Here is a 25,246-nt window from a genome sequence, read left to right on the forward strand (position 1 = left end):
AATTATTCTAACAAAATCCATGTTGACAGAGGACAGAAATTTGAGGATTTCTTTCGCAAGCTTAAGTGCAGTGAGGCTGTGTGTTATGCTGCTCACTGCTGTGTCAGAGGGTTGTGTCAGTGCTGTGTCAGTGCTGTGTTGTGGTCTGTAGGCCCTGGCTGGTGTGCTCTTCAGAAGAAGCAGGCAGCTGAGCGTGAAGCCGGCGTGGGCTTTGATCCCCAGTGTGTGGAGTCTGGACAGCGGTTCTCTCCTCTGCAGTGTGATGAGCTTCACTGTTGGTGTGTTTCTGAGAATGGCCAGGAGCTTGTGTCCACACGCCTCCCCCGGGGCTCAGGGTCAACACCGTCCTGTGACAGTAGGCCAATCACAACACTCACCTTCTGACTCTCTCGCTCCTCATTAAGAACGGGTTGTGTATGGAAATCTCTGTGTTATTTGTGCTCAGCTCCTCAGTGTCCACTCCCCTTTGAGGACTACATTCCCCATGGTGCCGTTCTCTGCAGCAAAGTACGTGTCACTGGTGAACAGAGACAAGGCTGTGAGGTGTTCTGTCATCAGGGTTATGCCAGCGCCCTTCCTGTGGAGATCTTCATGTGTGATCCTGTGAGGAAGATGTGGCTGAGCGATGCTCCTCTTCCTCATGCCTGCCAAAGTAAAAACACACACACACACACACACACACACACACACACACACACACACACACACACACACACACACACACACACGCTGATGCTCAGAAATGTCCTAGAAATATATGTGAACATCTTTGTGCCTTGAGTACTTTTAGGAAGCAATGGCGTGTGCTATTGGTGATTGTGTAACTGTGTGTGTGTGTGCATGTGCGTGTGTGTCCGTGTGTGTGTGCGTGCGTGTGTGTGTGCATGTGTGCGCATACGTGTGTGTGTGTGTGTGTGTGTGTGTGTGTGTGTGTGTGTGTATTTCAGGGGTTTATCCTCTACAGACTGCGCAGGCGTCTGTAATATTGCAGTTGTCCCTTGTGGAAAGACAGCAGGGCTGCCAGGATCAGACGTCTGCACTGCAGATCTCACTCCTACATGACATGAGAGCAGCAGGAGTGTGTAACCTACAGGTACTCCCCTCCCCTATACTAACTATACTCCCCTCCCCTATACTCACTATACTCCCCTCCCCTTCACTCACTATACTCCCTTCCCCTACACTTACTATTCTCCCCTCCCCTACACTCACTATACTCCCCCCCTATACTCACTATACTCCCCTCCCCTATACTCACTAATACTCACTATACTCCCCTCCCCCCTATTCACTATACTCCCCTCCCCTGTACTTGCTATACTCCCCTCCCCTGCACTCACTATACTCCCCTCCCCTATATTCACTATACTCCCCTCCCCTATACCCATTGTACTGCCCTCCCCTATACTCACTGTACCGCCCTCCCCTATACTCACTGTACCGCCCTCCCCTATACTCACTATACTGCCCTCCCCTATACTCACTGTACCGCCCTCCCCTATACTCACTATACTGCCCTCCCCTATACTCACTATACTGCCCTCCCCTACACTCACTATACTCCCCTCCCCTACACTCACTATACTCCCCTCCCCTATACTCACTATACTGATACTGATACTCTCTACACCACACCACACTCACCACACTATCCTTCTCTATACTCCCCTGTACTACACTTCTTCCCTCACAGTTTCCTGTGAACATGTAGGACATGTGCTGCTGTGTTTGTGGGTGTGTTTATGGGTGTGTTTGTGGGTGTGTTTGTGTGTGTGTTTGTGTGTGTGTTTGTGTGTGTGTTTATGGGTGTGTTTATGGGTGTGTTTGTGGTTTAGCTGTCTCCGGGTCCACACAGCTCTGTGATGAGTCTGTTGCTGTGTGATGAGTCCTCTGTCTCTCTGGAGTGTGAGAGTGAGCACCACCTCACGGCCCACATCACGTTTAAAGCCCGCCTCAGCGATCTGCCAATCAACGCCCTGCCGGATCTCCATGACATCGGTAACAGCAGCAACGTCTGTGTGCACACTGCCGTTTCACTACGTAGCCATGACAGTTTTATTTTCTATATCACAGATTTGGCCAGATACTGAAAAAAAATTCTGTCCCATGCATGGCTAAAAAATATTAGATGATTGTTAATAGTTGTGAACTTTAAGGCACTGAGATGAGTCCTACTGAGGCTGCCGAGGGCTGGGCTGGTAATCTGGCCTGTGTGTTCAGACTCTGTGCTCAGTGGTGAGAAGATGCTGGATGGAGTGATGAAGATCGTCCAGAGCGAGACCTACCAGTCAGTGTGGGTCTCCAGGCGGTCCGCGGCCGTCTCCTCACCCACCTCCTTCGGCTGCTCCACGGGCTTCCGGCACCTCCCAGACTCCTCTGGGTGTGGTAGGCTGTCTCCACCACACACGCTCCTAATCACAGGCCTGCCTCGGGGAACCAAGGGGAAACGTTTCATTTGGCTCATTGTGGCCAGTTTGTTTTTTATGTGTATTTGCGTGAATGTTCTGGAGGGCATTTTTAGACAGATTATAGTTTAGTCTGCTGGTTTAGACAGAATTCAGCCAAACAGGGAAAGGTGGAGGGAAATTAGAAATGTGTTTTTCTTTTTGTGGGTGTGAATGTTTTTTGAACTTCACACATCTCCCTCTCTCCCTCTCTTTCTCTCACTCTCTCCCTCTCTCTCTCTCTCTCTCTCTCTCTCTCTCTCCCCCCTTCTCTCTCCCTCTCTCTCTCTCTCTCCCTCTCTCCCCCCCTCTCTTTCTCTCCCCCCTCTCTCTCTCCCTCTCTCTCTCTCCCCCTCTCTCACTCTCTCTCTCCCTCTCCCCCCCTCTCCCCCTCACTCTCTCTCTCTCTCTCCCTCTCCCCCCCTCTCCCCCTCACTCTCTCTCCCCCCCCCCCTCCCCCCCCCTCTCTGTAGTGATATGTCCAGCCGGGTCTTTCTCTAGCGGAGGTAGGTGTGAGGTGTGTCCACTAGGTTCCTACCAGGCTGAGGCAGGGCAGGACTGGTGCTCCTCCTGCCCCCCAGGTACCTCCACCGCTGCCCCGGGAGCCTCCAGCCCCTCCCACTGTGAGTGGCCCTCAGACCCCGTGGCCTTACGCTTCACACTCGCCTTATCAAGCAGAATATCCCCCTCTATCTGTGAGGACAGCTTGTTGTGAATTACTTCATTAATGCTAAAACATCCAATCAATATGAATATTTGTTATTAAAACGTCAGCTTTGACGTTTGGGAGTGTGGTTCCTGTGTTCCTCTGGTGCTGACGTCCATTAATGCTCTCAGGTGTTTCAGAGTGTCAGCGCAGCAGGCTGAGCTGTTCTGAGGAAGGAGATTTCCTATTGGCCCAGAAGCACTTCCTGTCTGGCAGATGGCTGTGTGTCACTCTGCAGGGGGAGGAGCTTTCATGGACATCTGCAGACGAGCCAATCACTGCAGAGGAGTGCCAAAGTGAGACATGCAAGATAGATCAATGAATACACTGAGCTGTAGTGCTTAGAAAGAAACATTATATAGACAAAATATGGTTTGTGGGTATGTATGGCTGTGTGCGTGCGTGCGTGCGTGTGTGTGTGTGTGAATGCGTGTGTGTGTGCGTGCGTGCGTGCGTGCGTGCGTGTGTGTGTGTGTGTGTGTGCGTGTGTTTGTGTGTGTGTGTGTGTGTGTGTCCATATGAGCAGTGCTGGAGAGGTTTGAGGTCCTTGCGTCCTCCTCGTTGCTGATGGACTCTGCGGACGCTGTGGTGTTGCACTCCTGGTCTTCACCACTCCCACTGGAGCTCCAGCTCAGAGAGTGTGTGCTTGGTGAGTGTGTGCTTGGTGTGTGCTTGGTGAGTGTGTTTGGTGTTTGTTTTGTGAGTGTGTGTTTGGTGAATGTTTGGAAAGTGTGTGTTTGGTGAGTGTGTGTTTGGTGAATGTTTGGAAAGTGTGTGTTTGGTGTGTGTTTGGTGTGTGTTTGTTGAGTGTGTCTACATGTGTGTGTGTGCATGTCTAAATCTCGTGTGTCAACACGTTCACGTGTGTCCTGGTGTCCTCCAGCCTGCAGCAGGGACACGTGGTGTCATCACGTGGCGTCTTTCCGTCAGGGAGACCAAACCGTCTGTGACCTCTACAGCACCACAGCGGCCAACGTCCAGTGTAGAGCCACGCAGCACGTAATACTCTCGCTCCTCTCACTCCCCTCACTCCTCTCACTCTCCTTACTACTCACTCATCTCACTCCCCTCACTCCTCTCAATCCTCGCTCTCCTTACTACTCACTCCTCTTACTCCCCTCACTCCTCTCAATCCTCACTTTCCTTACTACTCACTCCTCTCACTCCCTTCACTCCCCTCACTCTCCTTACTACTCACTCTCCTTACTACTCACTCCTCTTACTCCCTTCTCTCCCTTCACTCTCCTCACTCCTCTCACTCCTCTCACTCTCCTTACTACTCACTCCCTTCACTCCTCTCACTCCTCTCACTCCCTCACTGCTCTCACTCCCCTAACTACTCTCACTCCTCTCACTCCCTCACTGCTCTCACTCCCCTAACTACTCTCACTCCTCTCACTCCCTCACTACTCTCACTCCCCTAACTACTCTCACTCCTCTCACTCCCTCACTGCTCTCACTCCCCTAACTACTCTCACTTCTGCTGATGCATTTCTCAGTGTTGCATCAGATGCTTCCTCTCACAAGCCCATTCTGACAGGTTGTTTTATTGGCCACACATAGTTGAATATGCCCTGGAATAAATGTCCCCCAGCAGATGTGTAGTATCATGATTATGAACAAAATGCCTGTATTTGCTGTTAAATGTTTACATTTTTTCTCAGCAACCAGTAAACATTCCTAAAAATGCTCATTGTTTAACTGAACATTCTTCTGAAATGGTGAAACTGTGATGAGGGAGGTCAAAGCCCGGCCATCCCACAGGAAATGGACCTGTAATAAAAAAATGATGTTGGACATTGCAGAGCAAAGGGTTTTTGGGGAATGAAGATGCTGACACCTTCCAGACTCTGAGCTGTTTGCTGCGAGTGAAAGTTGGAGCAAAAGCCAATCTGACCGTTCTCAGAAAGAAAGGTAAGATAAAGGCTGTGGGTGCCTCTGTGCTAATGTCATATTAATATTTGCTTAAAGTGTAATACATTAATGGTGAATGGCAACGTATTACATCTGTGAAGAGAATCACACCCACTGTGAATGCAAGTAGCTGAAAGTTTGTAATGTTGCTTTTCCATAACTATTTACTCAGGTGAATTTGGAAATCAAATTAAAAGTTAAATGAGCTCTTTCACCTCTAGGTTCTAATGTTATTGGTGGTATGATTTGATCGATAGATTTGCAAGTATTATTAATAGATCATGCGTAATCCACTTCATCTTATTTGCAATTGCTTGGACATCTTGCCTAAAATTGTGACGGGCAGGGTGAGCGAAACAAAAAGGAAGCAATCACGCCAAGTCTCAGGTAAAATGGATGGTTTAATGGAGAAAGTGCGCAAACCAAAAAACCCGTGACATGATCCGAAATAAGGATATAATAACCAGCGGTCATTGGTCCGCCGTACCGTGACAAAAATAGCCAAAAAACTTTCAGTTTTGCTGTCCTCAAACATGTGTGACAATTTATGTCTTGATCAAAATCAGAAGAACCTCAGAAATGTTAAAATTCTTTTCCTCATCCATCACTGTCCCCTCTAAAGGTCATGAGTTCAACACAGCGGGCGAGAAGAACTTTGACAGGCTGAGGTTTCACAAAGCAAGCTCTGGCGTCTACCGCACTCTTGTGATCCAATCAGCAGAGGCTTCCCTGGCCGACGCCCACCGCTTCTGCACCGACACTTGCACCCAGGACACCTGCTGTGATGGCTTCATCCTCAACCAGAACGTCCTCGACGGGGGTCAGTCCCGTTTGCTCTTCAGTGTTCAGTGTTCAAATACTTGCGTGCGTGTTCTGTGTGTTGGGCACTGATTGGTTTGCTGGTTTCTCCCTGTGCGGGGTGGCAGGTTTTGTGATGTGTGGTCTGCTGAGCTTCCCTGCGGTGCTGCAGTGTAGTGAGGAGGACTGGGACGTGTCTGGACTCGGACGATCCAGCCGCACCTGTGGAGCTGGACTCTCATACGACGAACAGCAGAAACGCTTCACCTTTGAATTCGGTGGACAGACGTTTACCATCAGTAAGGCAGCACAAACATAATTGATTTCTATGGACGCCCATAGAACACGTCTGTGCTCATTAGTAGGAAGTCTGTGTAGTTTTCGTTCTTTGGGTGTGTCCAGCACGTACCCACAGCTTACCTTGTGTGAACGACTGATCTTTGCATGTTTGCCACTCTTCCAGCCGACGCAGCTTTACCTACATCAAGCAAAAATACAAACGATTACCAAGCGTCTATCATTGGATTCCAGCGGGTCTACCTGTGGACAGGTGCACCACACCCAGCGACACCACACCCAGCACACAGGCAGTGCTGTAATCATTAATAGTACTAGTTTCATTAATAGTAAAACAATCATGATATCCTCCACAGACTCAGATATGAGCTCTCGACCAAAGGCTGAGGGAGTGTGTGAATCAGCAGGTCTTCTGGACATGCCCTCACTCTCTGGTAAGACACTTTTCCAGGTTCACTCTGTCTGGTTTGACTCCAGGTTCACTGTGTACGCTTCAACACTGTTCCAAAATCATTCTCTATGGTTTGACATTTCCCCAAACTCACTTTCTCAGGCTCAAGACTTTCTCAAAGTCACTCTCTGTGGTACAACACTTTCTCAAACTCACTCTCTGTGGTACGACACTTTCTCAAACTCACTCTTTCTCTATCACTCTTTCTCATCCTCTTACCATTTGCCACACTTTTGAAATGAGCTGATATCAACATTCCTGAATTGCCACCCAGTCAAGCCAGTGTATAATGGATGTTGTCTTAATATATTATAAAGTATATGTCCTATTATACTACACATTACCTCAGCAGGTCTGCAAGAAGGAAAGAAAATACTGAGGATCTGAGTTATGTTGTAGTCTCTGTCTAGCGTGTCTTTGTCCTGGGCTTCCAGACTCTGTGAAGATGTCCTTCGATGTCCTGGACAGCAGCAGTGTGAGGACGGACTCAGTGAGGGACACGTCCAACCAGCAGTACTGGCTCTTTAAACACCAGTTCACTTCAAGAGAGGCCCAGATCTGGTGTCTCCTACGTAAGACAGAATCCCTGTTAAAAGAACAAAGAGCTCTTGTAAGGACTGTGATGTTGTATTTTCCCCTAACTGAGTCTGTTACGAGTGTGTGTGTGTGTGTGTGTGTTTCAGGCTGTAAGGAGGAAGACCTGTGCCACGTGGCTGACCTCCAGGATGAAGGCCCTCTGTATTTCGTGTGCATGCTGTACCCGGACACACGTGTGTGTGGGTCTTACGACGAGCCTGAGGGGCGGGCCTGCACTCTGGCCCTGCCCCAAGAGCTACACTCCGCCCACCAGAAGAGGCGTAAGTACAGCACGCCTACCTGCTCCACAAAACTACAGCGCTGCAGTCTGTCTCCAGGACTACCGTTTCCAAAGTAACCGTTGATTAATTAAACAGGGCAAATTAACGAATCCTTCCCCAGAACATCTGCATTAGTTTATTAGTTTGAACAAATCCACAGATTCTTCATTAAAACATTCGTCAGGAATGTTGCATCCTGGGTGAAATATCTGGGCTTGTGCTGTGAGCATGAAGCATACTGCAGGGATCATATTCTACAAGCACCATATGCCCAGTCTGGTGAACAGCTTACACTATGGAACACCAGCACAATGACATGATGGCACTTTAATTATGAAACCAACAGCTCACTCTTTCGTTCCTTCTCCCGTACACTGGAGGTGCCGTCTTCTCCCTCCTGTGTTTTCATTAACTTCCTTTGGTGCTTGTTGATCTTAGCAAGTATCCCAGAGTTGAGAGGACTTCAGGGTTTATACAGCTGGGTCTGTATTGCTGCAGGTCTCAGCAGTGAGAGAGGGAAGAGGATGTGGCTAGCTCGGATATCTGATTGGATGATGTAAGCTTGTTTATGTGTGCCCTGCACAGACGTGTGATGCTGATGACTGTGTGTGGTGAAAATGAGTGTGTCTTGGGTGCTGTGGTTTAAACAGTGTGTGTGTGTGTTTGTGTGTGTGTTTGTGTGTGTGTGTGTGTGTGTGTGTGTGTGTGTGTGTGTGTGTGTTGGCAAATCCAGTAAAGCCAAGTTAATACTTGTGAAGTCACATTATGTGACAGTGCCTTGTTTAAATGTTACATATGTGAAAGTAAATATTTTTAAAAAGTACAATAAGGAACGTGTCTAATATCTCTCATTAACATGTGGCATATTTGCTCTGATTAAACCGTTTCTGTTTGTTCTTGTGATGTATGTGAGATAAGGAAGGGGCATGTAAACTGTGATGTCATATTCATGTTTCAGAGCCACAGAAAATTCTTGTAGTTTTCCTAGATGTTGAAACTCAACATGAATTTGGATGCCTTTTGGATTATAAGTCAGGGCAACAGTTTCAGTCAGACGTGATTCATCAGCATATGATGTAGTGTTTGGGTTGGACCAGAGCCGTAGTGGACTTCATTTTACCATCTGTCTCTGTCTAGAACTTTTGAAAACACTACTGAAATGTTTTCCACCAACAGATTTTAGTCAAGTTTAATCAATGCCTAGACATCTGGAATATGACAAGTATTTTAGAAATATAGACAGTTTCATCTTTATCCAATAAAGACAAGAATGCCCCAGGCATAAGTTCTTGATTCAGGGGACGTTATTGTCAGGCACACCTTGGTTTCTCACATGTGGTGTCTGGTCTTGTGTGCTTCTGGTGTGTCTGTAGTGTCTGTATGGAACGTGTTTATCATGTATTGATTTCCATCAATAAACAAATCATGTTTCCCTCCCCACCTTTGTCCCAGAATAAGGAAGCGTCAATTCACATTTAGAAAAAAATGTCAGGATAACACCAGACAGCGTCAATTGCAAGATCTTAAACTCTCAACTAATTACACTAACTTTGCTGGTATCAATGATGGTTTTCCCTTTGGGCCTTTCTGATGGCGTGGTTCGTGTTTATTCCTGCGAGTGTTCGGTAAGGATGTGTAGGTAGAGTGGGCAGCCGAGCAGGAGCCAGGCGCTACCGCACACGTGAGGCGCAACCGTACTCGTGAGGCGCTACCACACACGTGAGGCGCTACCACACACGTGAGGCGCTACCACACTCGTGAGGTGCTACCACACTCGTGAGGCGCAACCGTACTAGCGAGGCGCTACCGCACACGCGAGGAGCTACCACACACGTGAGGCGCTACCACACTCGTGAGGCGCTACTGCACACGTGAGGCGCTACCGCACACGCGAGGCGCTACCACATACGTGAGGCGCAACCGCACTCGTGAGGCGCTACCACACACGTGAGGCGCTACCACACTCGTGAGGCGCTACCGCACACGTGAGGCGCTACCGCACACGCGAGGCGCTACCACACACGTGAGGCGCAACCGCACTCGTGAGGCGCTACCGCACACATGAGGCGCAACCGCACTCGTGAGGCGCTACCACACACGTGAGGCGCTACCGCACTCGTGAGGCGCAACCGCACTCGTGAGGCGCTACTGCACACGTGCGGTGCCACAGCAGTGCGGTGCTGCTGCACACGTGTGGTGCTGCTGGACTCCACACACTGGAGGCGTGTCACGCTAGGCTGGGGTTCACCTGATTTACAGCTACCATAGCTGGGGAAGCTCCCTCATTCTGTCTGCTGTGCCCTCAAGTCTCGTCTTCTGTGCAGATGTGCAGTCCTGGTAACTTTACGCTAATTAGGAACCTTGTTCTGATTAACCCCAGACAGCAGTTAACACAGGACGTGTTTCTGTGTCCTCTCTTTAAAATAATATTCACTATCAGAGTTTGAAGTGTGTGTATATATTGTTGAAACATTTTGCTCTGGCCCTGATGTAAAATTCTTAAGAAGAACATCACACCTTTATGCCAAGACTGTAAGAACAGCCTTTTCTGTCCTTTCCATGGCAAACGGTAATATATTTTATTGCCCTGTTAAAATCTCCCCAGCAGTAAGAAGCTAACATAAACTCCTAACATGTGGTCTGTCCGCTGAGGTGTGGTGGGGCCTCTCGGGGCTGAGGCAGCGTTTCTGCCTTCTCCTCCACAAACATCAAAGCTTTCTGCTTTACAGGACGTTCCCTCCTGGACTTTACTGAGATCTTCCCTCCTGTGGGGAAACACAAATATCACCGTCCACAGCCGCGTCAGTGAAAGCTTTATTCACTAATTGCAAAGAACGAACACTTTGTTCTGCGACTCCTACGATTGTGTGTTAGGGTTATGTGAGGTCATTTTGTTATTAAACGGGCCAAATGTGATTTGGTGTACTTTGTTTTGTTTTTGTTAGCATCTTTTGTTCTTTTATTTTTTATTTCTTTATTTTTTTGCAGGCTGTCTAGAGTTCGTCTGTCTAGAGTTAGAAATCGTCTGGCTTCTGCAGGGTTCTCGCCAAGATGAATCCCAGCTTGTCTGTGGCCTGAGCTGCGCTCTTCATCGCAACATGTGTCTTTAAATAGCTTCCTGTCTAGGATTGGCACAGTGCACAAAACCCTGGGCACCAGCATCTCAGTGATTCTAACAGTGCTACACAAACCTGTGGCAAAGCTGCTGGTATCATATCTCTACTGTACAGTCTCCAGTTGGCTGGACTGTTTTCCACAAACATCCCTTTTTTAAATTTCTTTTAGGAAATTACTGTAATCAATAAACCTGGCAACTATATGTCCTAAAACTGAAACAATACAGAAGTTCTTTCATCTTCTGATGAAATCATTACCTAAAGATGATCAGATATTGTACATATAATGGTTATTAGAAGATGCAAAGCAGGACCAGACGACGTCTCTCCTCGTCTCTCCACAGTTGACCTCACCGGTAGCGTTAAGAGCTTCTACAGCCGTGTGCCATTTAACAAGATGGTGTCTTACTCCGTCCGCAGCAGGGTGGCTGTGTCCAGCAGACCCATTACGGAGGGGTAAGTCAGGCATGAATGTTTCTGCTCCTACATCCTGCTGGAATGTTTCACAGCAGCTGGGAGAAAGCGCCCGGGACGAAACGTGGCGTCCGTACACCCACTCATGCTTTTATTGTGCCTTTTGTGAGTAGCGGAAGGCTTCACCTCTGAACCATGTCTGCTAACCCTTGACCTCTGAACCATGTCTCCTAACCCTTGAATCTGCCATAATCTCAATTTGCAATCAAAACCTACGGCGTAGCCCAACCACATGTCCTCTGTTGTGATTGGTTGGGGAACTGGAGGCGGGACTTTCTCTTAGCTCCTTCCTGTCGATGTGTTGTACAGGTTTTTTGCCTGTGAGAGGCGCTGTGACGAGGATCCCTGCTGCAGGGGAATTGGGTACATAAAAGACACTGGAGCTCCTGGTACGGCCATACTGTGGTTTCTCTGTGGTAGTGTACTGCACCACACCATTGAGCAATGACGTTATTATGAACTCTTTTGTCTAGTGAAAGACTGCAGTTATATTAACGTCTGTCTCACTGTCTCTCTCTCTCTGGACATGTCTCTCTCACTCTTCCTGTCCAGGCTCAGACGTGTTGTGTCTTACTCTGAACAGTCTGGGTATCCAGACATGTGGGGAGGATTTTGACACAAAGTGGAGAGTTCAGGACTGTTCGGCGTCTGCGGTGCAGGCTGGGCCGTACCCCTTCGGTTGGTACCAGAAACCAGGTGTGTTCTGCAGTCTCAGTGTGTGAGGGGCGGCCATGCCTGTGGTGGTCGGGTACAAACGAATGCATGCATTCAGTGTATATTTACACACAATGGCACACTGTTGTCTGCCAGCATGTTGTGAATTCAGTCGAGCCTATGAGATGCTATCTGACCCTATGAGATGGTAACTGACCCTATGAGATGGTAACTGACCCTGTGAGATGGTAACTGACCCTATGAGATGCTAACTGACCGTATGAGATGGTAACTGACCCTATGAGATGGTAACTGACCCTATGAGATGGTAACTGACCGTATGAGGTGGTAACTGACCGTATGAGATGGTAACTGACCGTATGAGATGGTATCTGACCCTATCAAAGTCAAAGTCAACTTTATTGTCATTCAGACTTTACACAAGTGCACAGCTGAACGAGACTGCGTTTCTCCAAACTCCAGTGTTAAAGCACCAGAGCCAAGAGCGGCCGCTGCAACTAGTGCGCCGCCGATTACGCAGAATGGGGGATAAACATAGAGATAACATTGAGATAACATTGAGATAACATTGGGAGGAGACAAAAAAATATGACCACAGATTATTCTCACGAACAGGACAACAGTCTGTGTGCATGCAAAAAATCCCCATAGCACATACAGCATTGATAACACAGACAGTAAGCAGTGAGAGGCGTGATCCATTCAGAGAGGAGGGGGGAGCCAGAGACCTGGCACAGAGTTTATGTGTCAAAGTTCGCGGTGGAAGGCGAGAGCTTTGAGATGGTAACTGATCGTATGAGATGGTAACTGACCCTATGAGATGTTAATTGACCCTATGAGGTGGTAACTGACCCTATGAGATGGTAACTGACCCTATGAGATGTTAACTGACCCAGCGTTCCTTCATCTGCAGTGACTCAGTGGACTGACAGTCCTGCTCTCTGCCCACCATTCAGACTTCGCTCTCCGGCACGAGCTGGTAAGAGACTCGTATTATAATCAGAATCTGCTCTTTTTAAATATGATTTACAGTGTGTGCATGTAATTCTCATCCTTCATGATATTGTAAAATGATAAACGAGTTTATCAGTGAATTACATTTAGAGCACTGACAGACATTAATCTACATAACTTGAGCTGAATTAATGAAGACAGGGTCTCACTCTAGACCTCTGGCTCTACATAAGGTCTTCATCAGACACCATCACCATCACTGAGTCTGTCTGATGAGATCAGCTACCGTAAATTAGACTCTGCCTAGTGAAGCAACATTTTACAGTAGACGGGTCTTGTTTCTCCAACTGCTTCCTGGTTCATTCACATGTTCATGTACCATGTGACTCGTATGGTATGTTGTTTCTTATGGAGTGGCAAACTGATGTTGTCAGACTCAACTTTTCCTATGTTAATAATTCTCCGTAGTTAACATGAAGGACTGGACGTTGCTGGATGCCTCATCTGTCCTAGTGGACTCGTCCATCTCTGCGTTTGACATCATCCACATCAGCAGAGACATCGCAAATGACTTGGACGGTGTTCGCGATTGGTGCCTGGCTGGTGAGATTAGTTATCAAATCAAATCAAAGTTTATTTGTATAGCGCTTTTCACAACACATGTTGTCACAAAGCAGCTTTACAGGATTTACAAGGTTAACAATACTATGGGTCCAGAACCCTAATGAGCAAGCCAAAGGCGACAGTGGCGAGGAAAACCTCCCTATGATGGTGGGGATTAGGAAGAAACCTCGGGAGAACCAAGACTCAAAAGGGAACCCATCCTCTATTGGGCGGCCCGTTAACACACAAATTACACAAAATACAGACAAATACACAAGTCACACACAAATCACACAATCAGACTAAGTAAAGGTAAAAATGAAAGTTCTGATATGGTTTTGATATTGTCACTGTTAATGTCTGTTGATGAATGCCAGGCTTTCATTCCGTGTCGGAGCAGTGATGCTGGTATTGGTATTGTGGTGTTGTATTGTATTGGTATTGCAGAAGTGTGTGTGTGTGTGTGTGTGCGTGTGCGTGCATGCTGTTCATGTACCATGTGACTCATATGCTGTTCAAGTACCATGTGTGTGTGTGTGTGTGTGTGTGTGTGTGTGTGTGTGTGTGTGTGTGTGTGTGTGTGTGTGTGTGTGTGTGTGTGTGTGTGTGTGTGTGTCTTGGTCCACAGCCTGTGAGCAGCGTGACTCCTGTCTGGCAGTGTCGATGGCCACAGGTGAGTCGGCGGTAAGGTGTGTGATGTACCCAGACTCCCACACCTGCCTCCCCACACCCAACGGCCAGCACTGTATCCTCCTCACTAAAGAACCGGCCCAATACGTGTACATCAAAACAGGTGAGAACATGACCTCAGAACCACAGCAGAACACACAGACCAGTAATATCACTCCAAAAAACACGAATTACGTAATGACCGTTCCAGCAACTGAGGTCATGTTCACAGTTCTGAAGCCAGAGCTGACTTCAGTGTCCATCCCTGGACATGGGACGCTCCGTGGTGAAAGTGAGGTGAAGCTTATTGGTGCAGAGAGCAAGAGCGTGACGTACTTCCTGGGCGTGCCTTATGCTCGTCCTCCTATTGGTCAGCTTCGTTTCAGCCCCCCGCTGCCATCTGATTGGACAGGCACCTGGAACGCCACATTTGCTCGGTCTGTGCTTCACTTTTGAGTGTGTGTGTGTGTGTGTGTGTGTGTGTGTGTGGGGGGGGGGGTGCGTGTGTGTGTGTGTGCGTGTGTGTGTGTGTGCGTGTGTGAGTGTGAGTGTGAGTGTGTGTGTGTGTGTGTGTGAGAGTATAATGTTTTAATGCTCTGATTGTTGGTTAATGGTTAATTTTATTTGTCCAGGCCTAGCTGTATGCAACCTGGTGATACTGATGACTTCAATACAAGTGAAGACTGTCTTTACCTGAATATATTTGTACCCAGCAGCGTGGTAGGACCCACCTGTCTCTCTCCCACACACACACACACACACACACACACACACACTCACACACACACACTCACACACGTGTTCAGAAGCCTAGCGTTTAGTCTATACATGGTACATCGGTTCTATACAGTAGATGTGTAGTCCAGACTGGTTTTGTGTGTGTGTGTGTGTGTGTGTGTGTGTCCCAGAGAGAGGCCACCCCAGTGCTAGTGTTTCTTCATAACTCTGGTCCTGATCTTCTGGATGGCTCCTACCTCGCTGCTGTAGGAAACATTGTTGTGGTGACAGCCAGCTTCAGGGTGGCAGCATACGGCTTTCTCAGCACAGGTGCTGTACGCCCCGCCACACACACACACGCACGCACACATGCACACATGCACGCACGCACATACCTGTATACGCACACATAACACACACACATATACACACACATATACGCACACATAACACACACACACACACACACGCTTATAGGGTGTCACATTTGTTTTATTATAAACATCCAGGCAGCTCACATCACATAACAAATGAAAGATGTAATTAGTGAAAGTGCTTTGGAACTTCCTTGTTCCATGTCAAAGCCTCTTTGAGGAGCCAGATGATATTCTAGTGTGAATCCTCGGTTAGCAGTGGGAGAAAGTTTGCCAGCTTGTAATGTACAGTATTATACACCTGCCTACAACGGGCAGTCTACAATACAGTGTATCACAGAAGTGAGCCAGTTGAGGTGGGTTGGGATTCTGGTCCGGGTGCCACCTGGGCGTCTCCCTGGTGAGGTGATCTGGGCATGTTCAACTGGGAGGAGCCCCCGGGGAAGACCCAGGACACACTGGAGAGATTATATCTCTCTGCTGACCTGGGAACGCCTCGTTATCCCCCCAGAAGAGCTAGAAGAGGTGGTGGGGAGAGAGAAACCTGGGCCTCTTTGATTAGACTACTGCCCCCATGACCCGGAGAAGAATGAATGGATGGACAAAATTGAGCACACCCCTCACCTGGACATTTAGGGGTGTGGTCTCTTAGGGGTGTGGTCTCTTAGAGGTCTCTTAGAGGTTAAGTCTCTTAGGGGTATAGTCTCTGAGGGGTGTGGTCTCTTAGAGGTTAAGGCTCTTAGGGGTGTGGTCTCTTAGGGGTGTAGTCTCTGAGGGGTGTGGTCTCTTAGGGGTGTACTCACTTTTGTTGCTGGTGGTTTAGACATTAATGGCTGTATATGGAGTTATTTTGAGGGAAGAATAAATTTACACTGTTATATAAGCTGCACACAGACTACTTCATTGTGTCAAATTGGCATTTCGTCAGTGTTGTCCCATGAAAATTTAAATATCTGCAGAAATGTGAGGAGTGTACTCAGTCTTCTGATACACTGTAGATGCTGAATGCTTTAAGAAATATTTATGGAATGAATGTCGTGGTATAGGTGCACGTTTTCGTCCACGTGGCCATGGTGCTGTGTGGGAGACACAAAGCTTTGCGGTACATCTAGAGATGATCGCGTGAAGGCCCATGTTCTCCTGTGGCTCCAGGTTCCCCTGCTCTCCCAGGGAATTCTGGGATACAAGACCAGGCCGCGGCTCTACGGTGGGTGCAGGACAACATCGCCCGTTTCCGGGGAGACCCCACCAAGGTGACGGTGGGAGCAGATAGAAACGGTGCTGACATTGCCAGCCTTCATCTCCCCTCCTCCTCCTCCTCTCTGTTCCATCAGGCTCTCCTTATGGTAAGAACTTAAACTTGCAGTGTCCAAGTCTGCTTGGTGCTTATTGGTCTTCTGGGTCAATCCTTCTAATTAATCTACCAAATCATCTTCCAGAAACACAGTGTGACATTTTGGAATTCTGCAGATTTTGTCCTAAAGAGCAAAGTGTCTGTTCATTGGCGATTACCGCCACACACTTCAGCTGTAACTGTCCAGATGGTATAAGAGATGGTCTAGAGAACCTCCTCGTAGCCCTCGTCCTCCATGGCCATGCTTCTGAGCTGTCGCATAGGCTGTATGTACATAGACCTCCACTTTTTCTGTTTCCAGCTGGGCTTCCGTCTGTGGTCTGCTCCTGCCACAGACAGGTAGGACGACACACTCTCCTGCACGCCGTAGCTGATGCTGGAGTCTGTGTATGCAGCAAGGTCTCCAGCACTCTGCTGGTCCTGCTGGTCCACCACTCTGCTGGTTTTTCACATTGGTGCAGTTAGTACAACTAATACACTGAGCTTTTAAATTCATTATGAGTAATAATACCAATGGCTCAAGGCATCACAGACTTGGTCATTAACTGCAAGGTTCTTTAAAACCCATTTGAGCAAGTGTCTTAAATAATTACTTGACTGCTGAATTAATCAAAACAACCAATAATCAAACCAATTAATTAATTATCTATTAATCAGTGCAAATAAATGGCCATGAATATTTGGCGTCAGAACAGTGTCCTACTGTATCCCATCTTAGCTAAGGTGATGGTGATGGCGCCGTACCGGTCCGCTGTTGTCCAGGTGGACACGTGTCCTCTCCCTGAAGACACGTGGGACGGCAGGCCGGTGGCAGCCAGGCAGGGTCCAGTGAGAACACAACACAGGCCGTCAGCTATGTCTGCGGGGCAGAACAAACGTGGTGTGGGCCACTCTTGAAAATGATAACATTCCCGTCTGAGCGACACCTCCCGAGATATGGACCAAGTCCGACATCTTAAGGGTTTTATCATATGATGGATGTTACCAGAATAGTGGTTGACCAGGTCCTCGAGGCACTGGAAGGTCAGACGTGGGGAAATGTAGTACCATTTATTTGGCATGCGGAATATCCGGTAGTGCATGATGGTTCTGTGGCGCACGGACAAACTGTACATGCCTGAGGGTTCAAAATCATCAGAGATTTGGTGAGACGGCGACAACGCAGTAGTATCAGGGTATACTCTAAATACGCAGCAGTATGGGGTGTACTCTAAAGACACAGCAGTATCGGGGTGTACTCTAAATACGCAGCAGTATCGGGGTGTACTCTAAATACGCAGTAGTATGGGGTGTACTCTAAAGACACAGCAGTATCGGGGTGTACTCTAAAGACGCAGCAGTATCGGGGTGTACTCTAAATACGCAGTAGTATGGGGTGTACTCTAAATACGCAGTAGTACGGGGTGTACTCTAAAGATGCAGCAGTATCAGGGTGTACTCTAAAGACACAGCAGTATGGGGTGTACTCTAAAGACACAGGAGTATCAGGGTGTATGGGGTGTACTCTAAAGATGCAGCAGTATGGGGTGTACTATAAAGACACAGGAGTATCGGGGTGTACTCTAAAGACTCAGCCGTCTCAGGGTGTACTCTAAAGACACAGCATTATGGGGTGTACTCTAAAGACGCAGCAGTATGGGGTGTACTATAAAGACACAGTAGTATCGGGGTGTACTCTAAAGACACAGTAGAATCAGGGTGTAATCTAAAGACGCAGCAGTATCGGGGTGTACTCTAAAGACACAGTAGTATCAGGGTGTAATCTAAAGATGCAGCAGTATCGGGGTGTACTCTAAAGACACAGTAGTATCAGGATGTAATCTAAAGACGCAGCAGTATCGAGGTGTACTCTAAAGACACAGTAGTATCAGGGTATACTCTAAAGACGCAGCACTCTCGGGGTGTACTCTAAAGACACAGCAGTATCAGGGTGTACTCTTAAGACGCAGTAGTATAGGGTTCACTCTAAAGACACAGTAGTATTGGGGTGTACTCTAAAGACACAGCAGTATGGGGTGTACTCTAAAGACACAGTAGTATCAGGGTGTACTCTAAAGACACAGTAGTATTGGGGTGTACTCTAAAGACGCAGCAGTATCGGGGTGTACTCTAAAGATGCAGCATTCTCGGGGTGTACTCTAAAAGCGACGGTGTTGTGTCCTCACCTCCTTTGCTCTCTCTAATCAGGAATGACCCCACTCTGTTCCCGGGTAGCCAGAGCAACTCCTCAGCTTTTTGCCTCATGATGCCCTCGAACAACCACCTGGAGACGTGGGGCAATAGCAGGAGTTAGCGCTCAGCTTCTTAGCCTGCGTTGCGTCACTGCTAGCGTGTAGCTGATTGAGCCTGGCTGTTTCTCACCCGTGGTAGACCTTAGCAGCGTAGCAGGGTGGGATGTAGTTCTCCTCCTGGGCCTGAACAGAGTGAACCTTCCACCAGTAGCCCTCACTGGGGGGGAGAGGAGAGGAGCTTGAAGGTCATGTGTAATGGTGTTCCACATCACTGCTGGTGCAGAACATTTGGCTGTTTCTTCTACTGTTTTGGTAAGGATAGACTGATCTTCTGGGTTTGGAAGTGTAATCATAACATACGTATCTTATTCTGTACATTTATATACTAGCCTGTATAAGATTTATTTATTGTCATTGTCAAGTGGTGCATAAAATGCACTTGTTGACAGAACTCTAATATTAAAGCACAATACACACACACACACACACTTCACAAAGTGGGTGTCTACAGATACATCATGTGTACTCAAAAGGACATAAGGTTTTGTTGTGATAAGTAATGTACATATATTTGCAGAGTAAGTATTTTATAGAAAGGTTATTGCACAGACAAAAAATTATTCACAGGAAATATTGTTTCGATATTTTTCAAGTAGGTATTTTAAAACAAATATTGCACATCTATATTGCTGAGAGACATTGTACAGATATTGCAGTGTCTGTTCAGTAGGGTAGTTCAGTTCAGTAGGGTAGTTCAGTTCAGTAGGGTAGTTCAGTAGGGTAGATCAGTAGGGTAGTTCTTTAGTGCTGCGTAGTACCATCTGGTGATGGCCTTGGACTACAAACTGCTCATCATTACTTGTGTAGTGCTTGAAGGATCTGTTCTCTCGTTAGGGCAGAAGGGGCAGGTGGGTGGTGGGTGGGCTAAGAGGGTTCCTCTGTGCTCCTATCTGTATGCTTGGAGACCCATAAATGTCCCCTGGAGAAGTATGGTGAGTGTCTGCCTGTCGAGGTCTGAACCAGTGTACCAGCCGCTTGGGGTGACCAAAGCAGTTTGAACTCTTCTGTCAGCTGGGCTCACAGCTGCTAGTGAAGCTGTTTCTGTCGGTACGTTGGTGGTGTGTCATATATCTTGCTGCCTGAGCTGATCAAGTGGCCCTCCGTTCTGTGTGTGTAAGTCGTCGTGGCCTTTCTGATTCTCCTCAGGTTTGGTCCTGGGTATATTAGTCATTATTCAGTCACGCTATGTTTAAGGATCTAATTCTGCTGCTCAGATGTGAGATGCTTCAGCTGAAATGTTTTAGCTGATGAGTGTTTGTTTTTACACTGAGTGGGCGTGTGATCGTGCTATTTCTCTTCTGGATGACTGATCTGAAATTTTCTTATCAACCACTGGAATCTTTGCAATGGAACAAATGTGCAGTAATTTCTTCTATATATTCATCCCTTTCTTTACATCTAGAGCTCTGTGGACTGTGTTGTTGTACTGCATAATGGAGCGATCACGGGCTGATCAAAGCTTGAGTTAGCTTTAAATTAAAGTGTCAAAAGTTAAACTGTGAAATATTTAGCAACCTAATATTTAATGCAAGCTTTTTATAATTCATGACTCAAACTGTCATGAATACTTTTGCAGATTTATGCTGCCACAGAAGTCAGTGGAATTTCTGCACACCAGCAATATAAAGACTATAAAATAGAGGCCATGGTATGTTTTTTTTAAATAAGTAGTCTATGTATCTTGTATGTGCACTGTCAGAAGGTTCTACTACAGAGACCGGGCTTCCTTTCCCACATGGCACACTGCCTACACAGATAAAAATGGCTATCAGTAAACAATAAAAGTGTTGTAGAATGAGAAACTTTGTAGAACGGCGGTATAAGTTAACACATCAGCAAAGGGTTTACAGAAACACAAGTTAACAGCATGAAAGTGTTAATACATCAGCATCATAAGATAACACAGCATCAGTGTGTGACCACAGCACCATAAGTTAACGCTGCAGTCTCCGTTGGTAGATTCTTCTGTCTGGAATTTTGTCACACCATAAAAGATTGTAGAAACACAAACCAGTTGTAATACATATAATTAGGATAATCATTTGCTTTTTGGCAACATTATACATAAGAAACGTACCTAGTAAAATGTTGCATTCTAGTGTATAAACCTGCTTGAATTACAGAACCTCATATAGACTACTGGAAAGAATCTCAGTCCTGAATATGGGCTTGCACACATCAGAGGGAGGCTAGTCACTCAGAAACACTAATGCTCACTCTGATAGAACCTTCAGCCAGTCTCCAGTCCTGAATATGGGCTCACACACTTCAGAGGGAGGATAGTCACTCAACACCACCGCTGTCTCCATCTCACTCACTGAAACGGGAAGATCAAATAAATAGAGTTGAATAGAGTTCAAATAAATCAGGGACTTAGCATGATATAAAAAAATAATAATATATTGTATGTATATATAATAATAATTAATATATATAATATAATAATATACTATATATATGTCACGGTGAGGGGGCCGGGTCGCCACCAGAGGGCGCGCATCCCGGCCAGCAGCCGATCCCAGCACACACCCCCGCGCACGCAGCCACTCCCACAGTCGCAATCACCATCATACTGAGCACCTGTTTCTTGTTTACTTTGCTCTTCTTAAGCCCGCAGGTCGTCTGGTCCAGTGCTGCACATTGCCGCTACATGAGTGTCTCTGGTCTCTGCGTGTCTGTCACTGCGTTCCCCACCTGCGTGCGCTACGAGCTTTACTTTGCATCACTTGCAGTGTATGCGTTACGAGCCTTACAAGTGGGTGCTACGGGCTTTACCTTGCATCACTTATAGTGTGTGCGCTAAGAGCTTTACTGGTGCGCTACGAGCTTTACCTTGCATCACTTGCAGTGTGCACTAAGAGCTTTACTGGTTTGGTTGCCATGGACAATAAACATCCTTCTGTTCAACCCCCGTCTCCGGCTGCCTCTGTCCCTCTGTCACAATATATAGTGACTATCCAATTCATAAAGCAGTCCTTCTGAATAAGGGACATAGAAAACCTTTTTTTTCATTATTCAACTAAAGTAATTTATCTCCCCAAAAACTGAAAATCTTCCAAATGCAGAAGTTTGTGAACGTTTAGTTAGCAGCTTGTGGCTCCTCCTTTTGTCTTCTTCAACCACAAATGAGTGTCTCACATCTGCTTTTGGGGATTGTGTCCACTTCTCCTTGAGAACTCCACCAGTTGAGATGTTGGAGGAACGTACCACCCACTTCAGACCTTACCACAGCACTTCTATGGGATTGAGGTCTGGACTTTGACTGGGCCAATCCAGAGTGCAAATCTTCTTTCTGTTAAGTCATTCCTTGGTAGTTTTGCTGGAATGCTTTGGGTCGTTGCCTTGTGGCATAATCCATTTCTGTCCCAGCTTCAACTCCCTGACTGATGGCAGGAGATTCTGGTCAAAAATTTGTTCATGGGCCTGTGAATTAATGGTGTTCTGGATAATATGAAGTTGTCCAGGTCTGGAGGCAGAAAAGCAGAACCAGACCTTCACATCTCCACCACCATGCTTCTCTGTTGGGAGGAGTTCTCCTCTTTAAATACACTGTTGACTTTTCTCCAAACATGGCCAAATAATTGAATTCTGGACTCATCTGTCCAGAGAATGGACTTCCAGAAAGTCTCTGGTTTGTCCAAGTGCTCTCTGGAAAAGTTTAAATGGGTAACTGTGTTCTTTCTTCAGAGCAGAAGCTTTGTGTGTTAATGTTGTCTGCGTCTGGTTATGTACGTATATGCATTTCCATGGGTGTGGATTGTCTGTGTCCATGTTCATCGGTCTCACCTGTGGCTCGTCTCGTGATCATGATCGTCTATTTAACGTGCGTCACATTGGCCTGATTGTAGATCCATGTACATTTATCCCAGATGCTGTCCGAGAGGTCTATAACTCTCTGGAGGAGATGCGTGGGTTGGCCTTAACCTGAATTGTTATTTTTTAATTAAGTATTATAATTGAATTATATTGTATAATAATTATATATTATAATAAGTTATATATTGTATATAATAATAATGATACATAATTAAAGGATCATAGAATGAAGAGGTATCACTCTCATAATGTCACGCTCTCTTCCTTAATCAGGTATTATTAGTTTAATCAGTTATTATTTTAATTATCAGTTATTATTATTCTTATTTCAATGATTGTTCTTTTTTAATGATCTTTTAGTTTCTTTGTTACCTATTGGTACTCTTTATTTACTGAAGACACAGCTGTGTGATTTTACTCAAAAATAATAAATATTTTCAATACACAGGAGCAGTTATATTTGATGCATAACATGATAAACCATGTCTATAGTTGTGGCAATTAATGGCAAATGCACACAAAATAAATTAAAACACTGCAAACATTTACTTAGTATAACTATTTAGAAACAGTGTCTGGGGTATTTATCAGTAAACGTCTTACGTCTTGATGTCGGGTCATCGCTGGTAGTGAAGTCGGTTCTGGACCGCTGACTTGTGTGTGTGTTCCCCATCACTGGGTCCTGGTCTGCACGTCCCACAGAGAGAGAGTGCTCACTGGGTCTTCTCCATGCAGGCGGGTTCTCCACCAGGTTCTTGTGTGGTCACTGGAGGTTCTCACCTCTCCTGCTCTGTGTTGATGGAGTATTGGCCGATGCTGATTCCTGCTTTTATTTGCTTAGTTTTTTAAACTTCCTGTAGTGGTCTTGAACATGTCAGAATGGGGCAACTGTTTTTCTGACCACATTTTCCACTCCAGCAACAAGCAAACTAGGAAGTGCTGATAAAGCTGTCTCCAGCATGCAAATGAGCTCGGCACGCTTCTGGTAATGAGTGTGTCTGCTGATGCTAGTAAACATATCTATAAATATCACAAACAGCATAAACCACTGTATTGTTTCTAATGTTATTGTTTCTGCAGCATGATGTGTAATGTGATAATATATCAAACCTTATACTGTGTCCATTTGAACAAATATTGAGATATATAACTTATGATAATTACACATGATATGCTGTGTAATGTAGTGATTTTTAGTCTTAAGAGGTCTCTTGCTGCATTTTTCTTGCTGTTTTGCATTGTTGGATTAAAGTTGGAGACGTTGAGACGTTGAGCACTAGCTGATGGACCTGTGTGTGTTCCAGGGCGGCTCCGTGTTCTCCCCGGCAGCAGTGATGAGCGGGCAGCAGGCCCGGGACTTGGCGCTGTCTCTGGGCGCCGAGCTGGGCTGCACAGACATGGAGCCCACACAGCTGCTCACCTGCCTGAGAGAGAAACCGGCCAAGATCATCAACGGCGCTCAGACCAAGGTGTCTCCGCCAGTGACACACACTCTGACTGCGGAGTTGTGCTTGACTAAATCAGTGTTACCCACCTGTGTTTGACTGCAAAACAGCCCCCAAAGGCCTCTACACTTCCTTAGCAGATTTTTAAACAGCATCAGTTTTACAAATGATGTGGTGATTGTGAAGCACTTACGTGAGTGTGTTTGCAGCTGCTGGCAGTGAGTGGCCCTCTGCTGGCCTGGGCTCCTGTGGTGGATGGTGTGGTGGTGGGAGAAGATCCATCTGTGGCCCTGCGCTCCGGACGCTTCCGTGCCGTCCCCCTGATGCTTGGCACTTCAGCAGAGGATGGCCTGGTCAGCAGAGCCAAGAACATTAAGGTCCAGCCTGGTCTTCACCTCCTGAAGATCCCCTGACTGAGAAAGAGCTGTACTGTCATACCATGATTCTGTATTCTGAGAAGTCACATTTGTTGTTGCTTATTTTTTGTGGCTATTGAAATAGAATTTTGAGCAGCTTCACGGGAGAGCAGACAGTAAAACTGCTTTCTATGAAGCTCTGTCTAATTCCCTCGGAGGAGGTGATGCCAGCGTGTTTGTGAAGGAAGCAGCCACGTGGTTCTACTCCCTACAACACTCTCCGACCCCCTCTGGCTACAACGTCTTCTCCCGTGCGCTAGAGAACGCCACGCGGTAAGAGCGGCCGCCATCAGCGTTATTGTCCCAAAGGTGCTGCTGATGCCTACAGTGATGTTCAGAACCTCACCGTGTAAATAGCCCCTCCTGCATCTTCAGCACAACACAGTGCATCCCAAAGCTTTACACATAGCTTTACATGTAGCTTTACACATAGCTTTACACGTAGCTTTACACATAGCTTTACACATAGCTTTACACATAGCTTTACACGTAGCTTTACACGTAGCTTTACACGCATCTTTACACATAGCTTTACATGTAGATTTACATGTAGCTTTACACATAGCTTTACATGTAGCTTTACACATAGATTTACATGTAGCTTTACACATAGCTTTACATGTAGCTTTACACATAGCTTGTATTTTCACTTTGCAGTCAGTTATGCCCTTCAGTTAAATTACGTTCTGGTGTTCTTGGTAGCCCCTGAACAGAACCTTGCTCATTTAACGTCCAGCACCCTGTCAGGTTTGGTTAGTGGTGAGCTATGTGAAAGCTGACCTGAAATAGATTTGTGTTTTGGGCACAAAGCAGTCATATGTGTGTATGGTTGGCTCTCTGTTTAAAATAGAGCCCTCAAAAAGCGTTCAGTAGGG

At 46.6% G+C, this 25,246-nt stretch overlaps 2 protein-coding genes across 6 annotated transcripts in view; one reads left to right on the plus strand and one right to left on the minus strand.

Annotated features, from left to right (window-relative positions):
• The window catches only part of tg (thyroglobulin), a 39,308-nt gene that overhangs the window by 9,301 nt on the left and 4,761 nt on the right, over nucleotides 1–25,246 (plus strand). The window contains exons 16-44 of one of the 2 annotated variants that reach the window (XM_076990531.1): nucleotides 152–355; nucleotides 446–652; nucleotides 948–1,093; nucleotides 1,836–1,998; nucleotides 2,221–2,385; nucleotides 2,918–3,067; nucleotides 3,282–3,446; nucleotides 3,677–3,799; nucleotides 4,034–4,149; nucleotides 4,956–5,064; nucleotides 5,687–5,884; nucleotides 5,991–6,161; nucleotides 6,326–6,412; nucleotides 6,516–6,593; nucleotides 7,045–7,182; nucleotides 7,294–7,467; nucleotides 10,928–11,039; nucleotides 11,367–11,446; nucleotides 11,610–11,753; nucleotides 12,646–12,711; nucleotides 13,155–13,289; nucleotides 13,918–14,082; nucleotides 14,170–14,395; nucleotides 14,591–14,678; nucleotides 14,867–15,005; nucleotides 16,202–16,395; nucleotides 23,815–23,979; nucleotides 24,165–24,332; nucleotides 24,457–24,644. In XM_076990531.1, the coding sequence (XP_076846646.1) occupies nucleotides 152–355; nucleotides 446–652; nucleotides 948–1,093; nucleotides 1,836–1,998; nucleotides 2,221–2,385; nucleotides 2,918–3,067; nucleotides 3,282–3,446; nucleotides 3,677–3,799; nucleotides 4,034–4,149; nucleotides 4,956–5,064; nucleotides 5,687–5,884; nucleotides 5,991–6,161; nucleotides 6,326–6,412; nucleotides 6,516–6,593; nucleotides 7,045–7,182; nucleotides 7,294–7,467; nucleotides 10,928–11,039; nucleotides 11,367–11,446; nucleotides 11,610–11,753; nucleotides 12,646–12,711; nucleotides 13,155–13,289; nucleotides 13,918–14,082; nucleotides 14,170–14,395; nucleotides 14,591–14,678; nucleotides 14,867–15,005; nucleotides 16,202–16,395; nucleotides 23,815–23,979; nucleotides 24,165–24,332; nucleotides 24,457–24,644 (4,264 nt within the window). The remainder of the gene's footprint in view (nucleotides 1–151; nucleotides 356–445; nucleotides 653–947; nucleotides 1,094–1,835; nucleotides 1,999–2,220; nucleotides 2,386–2,917; nucleotides 3,068–3,281; nucleotides 3,447–3,676; nucleotides 3,800–4,033; nucleotides 4,150–4,955; nucleotides 5,065–5,686; nucleotides 5,885–5,990; nucleotides 6,162–6,325; nucleotides 6,413–6,515; nucleotides 6,594–7,044; nucleotides 7,183–7,293; nucleotides 7,468–10,927; nucleotides 11,040–11,366; nucleotides 11,447–11,609; nucleotides 11,754–12,645; nucleotides 12,712–13,154; nucleotides 13,290–13,917; nucleotides 14,083–14,169; nucleotides 14,396–14,590; nucleotides 14,679–14,866; nucleotides 15,006–16,201; nucleotides 16,396–23,814; nucleotides 23,980–24,164; nucleotides 24,333–24,456; nucleotides 24,645–25,246) is intronic. The other variant, XM_076990532.1, reaches the window with a different exon arrangement.
• sla1b (Src like adaptor 1b) lies at nucleotides 16,276–23,394 on the minus strand. Of its 4 annotated transcripts, none has more exons than XM_076990541.1 (7): nucleotides 23,114–23,388; nucleotides 20,912–21,011; nucleotides 18,765–18,851; nucleotides 18,569–18,666; nucleotides 17,389–17,520; nucleotides 17,148–17,262; nucleotides 16,276–16,839 (listed from the first exon to the last, which is right to left on the minus strand). In XM_076990541.1, the coding sequence occupies exons 1-7, from the start codon at nucleotides 23,181–23,183 to the stop codon at nucleotides 16,608–16,610; spliced, it is 834 nt and encodes a 277-aa protein (XP_076846656.1). In that variant the 5' UTR covers nucleotides 23,184–23,388; the 3' UTR covers nucleotides 16,276–16,607. The 4 variants fall into 4 exon arrangements, with proteins under 4 accessions (XP_076846656.1, XP_076846654.1, XP_076846653.1 ...); XM_076990539.1 differs by having other exon boundaries at nucleotides 16,276–16,842; nucleotides 23,114–23,384; XM_076990538.1 differs by having other exon boundaries at nucleotides 17,148–17,520; nucleotides 23,114–23,394.

The sequence above is a fragment of the Brachyhypopomus gauderio genome, unplaced genomic scaffold, assembly GCF_052324685.1.
Source record: "Brachyhypopomus gauderio isolate BG-103 unplaced genomic scaffold, BGAUD_0.2 sc76, whole genome shotgun sequence".
NCBI classification, from domain to species: Eukaryota; Metazoa; Chordata; class Actinopteri; order Gymnotiformes; family Hypopomidae; genus Brachyhypopomus; species Brachyhypopomus gauderio.